At 40.5% G+C, this 7,476-nt stretch overlaps 1 protein-coding gene across 2 annotated transcripts in view; it reads left to right on the plus strand.

Moving 5' to 3' along the window:
* LOC109910265 (solute carrier organic anion transporter family member 1C1) overlaps positions 1-6,878 on the plus strand; it is a 71,370-nt gene extending 64,492 nt beyond the window's left edge. For both annotated transcript variants that reach the window (XM_020509400.2, XM_031798430.1), the window contains exons 13-15: positions 4,698-4,762; positions 5,195-5,312; positions 5,548-6,878. In XM_020509400.2, coding sequence (XP_020364989.1) covers positions 4,698-4,762; positions 5,195-5,312; positions 5,548-5,788 — 424 coding nt within the window. In that variant the 3' untranslated portion in view covers positions 5,789-6,878. The remainder of the gene's footprint in view (positions 1-4,697; positions 4,763-5,194; positions 5,313-5,547) is intronic.
* Positions 6,879-7,476: the final 598 nt, after the last annotated feature.

Below are 7,476 nucleotides of genomic sequence, written 5' to 3' on the forward strand. Positions count from 1 at the left end.
TACACAAACAAGAAGGGATGGTCATAGCAGTTGGCAAGACAGCACAATGAAATCTGGGACTCCGGCTTCAACAAGGTACCTTAAAGGGGAAACAATCAGAAGCCCCATTTGTAAACAAATCGAAAGTGTATACATTTGGCCAACGTCACAGTTGTCCCAGTTGTTTAAAAAAAAAAAAATCACACCAGCCAATTGAATTAAGACCATGTTTTTAGAAACCAACTGCCTACTGACAGATATGCCACAGTCCAATACCGAGGTCCAGCTCTGATTAAAATGGCAAATAGAAATAAAGGTATTTATGAAGAGATATTGTCCCGAATAAGAGAAAAGAGGTTCTCCCCTTCCCACGTCCAATGCCAGCGCAAATTCTAATATTTGAAAACATTTTAGGCTACAGAAATGCATTCCCTGTAACTTAACCTGTTTCTGTTTTTACTGTGTGCATTAGGGCCTAAGTATAATTTGTATTTATACTGTGCAATAATTGTATTTTGTACACACATCCAGATACTCAGCTCATTTGTGTGGTGACGTTTTTAGAGATGGGAGAGATTCTCTGACTTGTTATTTGTCCATCTGTGGACAAGTCGAGTTTATCGGGACAGTAGTCTATTACGCCCAGACTTGAATCGTTGGATAAAAAAAGTAGGCTGTAATGATGAGAGTCTAAAACTATTGATTATAAAAGTGTGCTGTTTCCTGTCGATTTAATACAGCTTGTGTCATAATGGGAGGTCCAAGGGAGGTTGGATTCATTTGCATACAGGGAGGGACCAGGGAATCTGGTCAAAATAGGGACGAAGTGGGAAGATAAGAGACAGATATTACCATGTGTCGACGCAAAACAAAATCTCGATCAGTTTGTGATCGGATGATGACAATTATGTTAACCATGGCTACTGAGAGAACCTAACCTGCATAAAGTCTACTACATTTACTTGCACCACCTTGTTCAGAATGATCTCACCCAGAAAGTTCTCACATTTCACTGTAGTGAAATTAGCTCACAATGGGTGACAGAATGGCTGACCAGAAGTTGAATGTAGTCTGTGTAACAGACTTAGGCAGGGATTCGATTCAACTGCGCTTTGTCTGCTATGCTCCATTTCAAGGTCATTTTTGATTGGGGTGACATATGCAGTGTTTATGATGAACGCGGTCTCCGCTATAACGCGGAACCATTGCCTTTAAAAGCTGCATAGCAGACAAATCGCGATCAGATTGAATTCCGGCCTTAAAGAGCCGTGTTGCAACCATAGAGGCCTCTAGTGGTCAAAAGGCCATATTAGCATGGGCAGTGTCATTGAGGGCTTCCACCATTTTAATGTAGTCAACTGGGTGGAGTCATGTCCAACCGGGTCATCCGGAGTGATCCGCCAATTGGGAAGAAGAAAATGTAAATAGCCTTTCATAATATTCTAGTCATAATATTCATAAAACCTAAAGTTCATTAAGGGAATTGGTTCCAATTGCTTCCCCACCATTAACGGCTAATTAGCATTTCCTTTTTGGGACGTAAATACAGGCAAATATATTGATAAGTCACCTTGTCCGATAGAGATTTACACAGTTATCAAAACGTCTCAGGGTAAGCGAAACACAGCCCTTATTTAAGTGTTTCTAAAATCCCCTATGGGAAAAAATGAATGGTGGAAAAACGATTGGAACCATTTCCCTGTTTGACCACTAGGTTTTATAGGTATTTTGACATCTCCACTGAGGGGCACTATGGCGCTGCACATGCTGTCACAGACACTATAATGGCACATATACAAAGATGAGTCTTCTATCTATCTCTATAGTTGCAACAGACTTTATGGAGGGTAAGGAGACAGTCACATGATGCTTTCAGGTGATTGAATTACGTGGTCTGACTGGAATGAGAGAAGTTTTTATGAGTCGGCTCATTGTTCTTCCTACTCTCTGCTTGTGTGTCCATTCAGGGTTATAGCAGGAAACATAGATTCAGTACACTTTAAGTACATTTAATTGAAATCTTTATCCCACGGCATACTTCATAGGGGTTATAGGAAAGTCAGCAATAGAGGTTTTACTGTATTTCAGGAAAGTAGAATATGTGATTTGGTGCGGTACTGTTACTGGCTAAAACTAGTCCTTGATTAGCCTTGGCCAGCTTTGAGCATGTACACAAATGCGCACACACAAACACGCATGTACATGCACGCACACACACACACACAAACCACAATCCAGCAGATCGGCCCAAAGCTCGATCAGCTGACCCTGATGAAATGTGTTGCCCTTACTGGGACAAATGAAGTTACTGGCAGTGGCCTATTTCCTTTTGTTCTGATATTTTTAGAGTCTTAGTTGTCTGAGATGGGTCTGCTTCTGTTTTTGCTCTGGGTCTTGAGAGAACAGCTGAATAGCCTCACTCCCCCCTATCTGAGATACTTACTGCAGCCCTCATCCTCCACATACAACACCCGTTTTGCCAGTCACATTCTGTTAAAGGTCCCCAAAGCACACACATCCCTGGGTTGCTCCTCTTTTCAGTTCGCTGCAGCTAGAAACTGGAACGAGCTGCAAAAAACACTCAAACTGGACCGTTTTATCTTCATCTCTTCATTCAAAGACTCAATCCTGGACACTCTTACTGAAAGTTGTGGCTGCTTCACGTGATGTATTGTTGCCTCTACCTTCTTGACCTAGGTGCAGTTGTCTGTGCCCAATAATGTTTGTACCATGTTGTGATGCTGCCATGTTGTGTTGCTACCATGTTATTGTCATGTTGTGTTGCTACCATGCAGTGTTTTCATGTGTTGCTGCCATGCTTGCTGCCATGCTATGTTGTTGTCTTAGGTCTCTCTTTGTGGGTTTTGTCCTATATTTGTATTTTTTTATTTTTTTATCCCAGCCCTCGGCCTCGCAGGATGCCTTTTGCCTTTTGGTAGGTCTTCATTGTGAATAAGAATTTGTTCTTAACTGACTTGCCAAATTAATGTAGTAAGGGCAGACATTTCTGACAGTGTACTGCCTTGCTCTACCAACAGAGATCAGTAGTACTCACTCTTTGGTACTCACTGGCTTCGTCAGAACGTCTTCAGTCAATTTACATTATGTCAACAACACTAGTCTTTTGAATTGACCTTTAAAACCTCTTTGGGCTGACATCCCGTTAACGGGATGATATTACAACAGCCAGTGAAAGTGCAGGGCGCCAAATTCAAAACATCAAATCTAATTTAAAATTCCTCAAACATACATGTATCGTATACCATTTTAAAGGTAATCTTGTTGTTTATTCCAACACAGTGTCCAATGTCAAATATGCTTTACAGCAAAAGCACCACAAATTATTATGTTAGGTCACCACCAAACGACACAATAAACACAGCACTTTTTTCCAGCCAAAGATAGCAGTCACAAAAAGCACAAAGAGATACAATTAATCACTAACCTTTGATGATCTTCATCAGATGACACTCATAGGACTTCATGTTACACAATACATGTATGTTTTGTTTGATAAAGTTCATATTTATATCAAAATATGAGTTTACATTGGCGCATTACATTCACTAGTTCCAAAAACATCCAGTGATTTTTGCATAGCCACATCATTCAACAGAAATACTCATCATAAATGTAGATGATATACACATGGAATTATAGATATACCTCTCCTTAATGCAACCGATGTGTCTGATTTCAACAAAAACTTTACGGAATAAGCAAACCATGCAATAATCTGAGACGGCGCTCAGAACAATAGTCAAAATAGCCGCCATGTTGGCGTCAACATAAACAAGAAATTACATGATAAATATTCCCTTACCTTTGATGATCTTCATCAGAAAGCACTCCCAGGAATCCCAGGTCCACAATAAATGTTTGTTTTGTTCGATAATGTCTGTTATTTATGTCCAAATACCTCCTTTTGTTAGCGCGTTTGGTATACATATCCAAACGCTCATTCTGGTCAGCGTTACATCGGACAAAAACTTCAAAAAGTTATATTACAGGTCAAAGAAACATTTCAAACTAAGTACAGAATCAATCATTAGGATGTTTTTAACATATAGCTTCAATAAAGTTCCAACCGGAGTATTCCTTTGTGTCTTGATGAGCAATGGAACACAAGTGGATACCATGAAGAATGCGCATGATCAGAAAATGGCTGACTGCCAGACACCTGATACATTCTGCTCTCATTCAGTCCCACAACACAGTAGAAGTCTCATTCAAATTTCTATAGACGGTTGACATCTAGTGGAAACCCTAGGAAGTGCAACATCATTAATATCTCAAGGGGATTTCAATGGGAACTGTGGTGAATACATACCAAGCTCAGATTTCTCACTTCCGGTTTTGATTTATCCTCAGGATTTTGCCTGCCATATGAGTTATGTTATACTCACAGACATCATTCAAACAGTTTTAGAAACTTTAGAGTGTATTCTATCCAATACTAATATGGATATATTAGCAACTGAGACTGAGGAGCAGGCCGTTTACTTTGGGCACCTTATTCATCCAAGCTACTCAATACTGCCCCCCAGTCATAAGAAGTTCAAGCGGTTTGAGTATGCAAACTTAATAATGAACCATAACTAAATTGTGGATACTTTCATATCATAACATTTCATTTATAATATCTTCAGATCTATATCTATTATCTGTTTTCATAGTTATGGTAAAGTTCAAGTTGATGATGGTGTTCTTCCCTGCAGGTGTATCAAGCCTCAACTGAAGTCCTTGGCTCTGGGGTTCCATACTCTGTCCACACGTACACTTGGTGAGTCAATACTGTCAGATCACAGATGTAGGATCAGTTTACCACCCAAAATGTTAACATGTGGGGGGCACAAAACTATCCTTAGATCAGCGTCTAGGGGCAACTTCCTCCTACTCCTGTCTGATCAAGCCATACCCGTCTCAGAGCCAACGCAGCTAAGCAACCCTGATATAAAACTAGCTGCAGCCAGTTTGTTTCCAAGTCACACATTTCTCCACTAATCAGCTTCTATTAGGATTAATACCCTGAACAAAATCCTCTTAAAAATCCACTCTGTTGCAAAGGTAATCCTTGAAAAATGATTACTTGTGAATCAGGTGTGTTAGCTCTGGGTTGGAACACAATCCTGCACACATTGCCCTTTTCCATGACCAAGATTAGCCACCTCCATATTACTGGTAGATCATTTTGTGTGTACTTGTGTTATAACAGCGGGCATCCCAGCGCCCATCTACTTTGGGGCGATCATCGACACCACGTGTCTGAAGTGGGGCCAGAAGAGATGCGGAGGGAGAGGAGCCTGTCGGATATACAACACTACAGCATACAGGTAATGCACACATACACACTACTGGTCAAGCCTGATACACAACAAAAACGCACACAGACCACACACTTACTTCAAAGTGATAATGTCGGAGGGGCATACATCAGATATAACATCAGATGCTGAACATTGATTTTCAAGACAATATTGAAGGCAACCCCAGTAGCCTTGCCACTTGAATCACCAGTGTAATGTCAAGACGTTGAGTGTGTGTATCCCCTGGTCTCTCTCTCCTCAGGATAGCTTACCTGGGTCTAACTATGGGCCTGAGGACAGTTTCCTTCCTGCTGTGTATACTGGGATTCGTGCTGCTCAAACGACACCTGCGGAGAGAGGAACGTAGTGCCCACCAAGTGGCCAACGGAGGAGCAGAACTGGAGGTACTCAGGAAAGAGGAAGTCCTAGCCTCCAACTCGGACCAATCTCTACGGACTTCCACAACAGACTACAACAACACAGAGAGAGAGACACGGCTGTGACAGTCTGAGACAATCTCCCCTGATCTCTCATGTTGCACACACACGCGAGATGTGCAGGAACCAACAACACTCTGCGCCAGACCATCTCATAGAACATAAATTATATATTTGTACTGAACCTGTCTAGGTTATGTATATTAAAAAAAAAAAAAAAAACATGTTTTGATATAACTGACGTATTTCATGGATGTACCTGCTGTATTTGACAAAAACACAAATGTAACAACAAAGAATGTCATCTTTGTTGTTTTTTTTACAAAGAAAGTATTTGACTGGATTTGTTAACCATTGGTTAATTGTTTTTACTGCAGCGAGAGTCCGGTTTCGGTCACTGAGTATTTCCCAAGGTCGTCTACATTATAATATTGTTAGACAGCCTCAATCTGTTGAAAGAGAATGTCAGACACTCTGTGTTTCTCTACTGTAAACATTGCCAAAATATGATCTCAATAGCCCTGTTTATACCTGGTTCGAACATGCATCCTTCATCCTGATCTTGTCCGTTTACACTTAATTACAGCAAATTGGTCAGTGTTACCTAGTGTTGATATTTCAGTTTAACATTTGTAGCTCTGCAAGTGTTAAATTAACACTCAGTGGTGTAAAATAACCCCACTGTTGGTGTTAATAACAAGGGTTAAACCAAAACCACACCCATCATTATATTTCCCAGAATGCTCTATTGCAGGTAGATATTTTAAAATAGTTTATTTCAATATTTTTTTAAATTGTTTATTTCAATATCTATGATTAATTATTTTTTCTTATGCTACTCAAATATAAACAACATACAATTTTCTAAACTAATTTTACTTGGACTTATTGCACCCGGCACCGAAATGGTTGTTCCAGTTTAGATGCTTTAGGTAGTCTCATCTCTTATTCTTCCCAACCCGCCAATCATTCTGAATGCAGGTTGCTGGCGAATGCCAGGTTGCTCCAAACGTAGGCTAACCCCACTCTGTCTGGATTCTACTAGGAATTACACATCACTTTGCCACCCAGCATAATGCACAGCACCCACCCAGCACACCTGATTATATCAAGATGGCGCCGAAGAACATGGCTGACATTTTACATTCTCCCAACCAATTGTGCTATTTTGTTAGTTTTTTTTGTGTAACTTATTCTTTAACATATTGTGTACATAATGTTGCTGCTGCCGTCTCTTATGATCGAAAATAACTTCTGGACATCAGAACAGCTATTACTCACCGCTAACTGGAAGAAACTTTTTCCTTTAACGAGTCTGACAAGAAGGATATCCTGCTTTCACTGGAACAGGCCCATATCCCCGCTTTTTTCGTGAAGAAAAGATGCAGGAAAAGGGACAGCAGATCGGGCAGCCTTCTGAGAATCCGTACTCCCACTGTAAACTCCCACTGCCATCTGTTCTTCTTGCTAATGCGCAGTCATTGGAAAATCAAATTGATGACCTACGATTAAGAATATCCTACCAACGGGACATTAAAAACTGTAACATTTTATGTTTTACCGAGACGTGGCTGAACGATGATACTGACAATATAGAGCTAGCGGGATTTTCCATGCACCGGCAGAACAGAGACTACCTCTGGTAAGACGAGGGGTGGGGGTTTGTGTCTATTTGTCAATAACAGCTGGTGTGCAATGTCTAATATTAAAGAATTCTCTAGGTATTGCTCGCCTGAGGTAGGGTACCTTATGAT

The sequence above is a fragment of the Oncorhynchus kisutch genome, linkage group LG19, assembly GCF_002021735.2.
Source record: "Oncorhynchus kisutch isolate 150728-3 linkage group LG19, Okis_V2, whole genome shotgun sequence".
In the NCBI taxonomy this organism is placed as follows: Eukaryota; Metazoa; Chordata; class Actinopteri; order Salmoniformes; family Salmonidae; genus Oncorhynchus; species Oncorhynchus kisutch.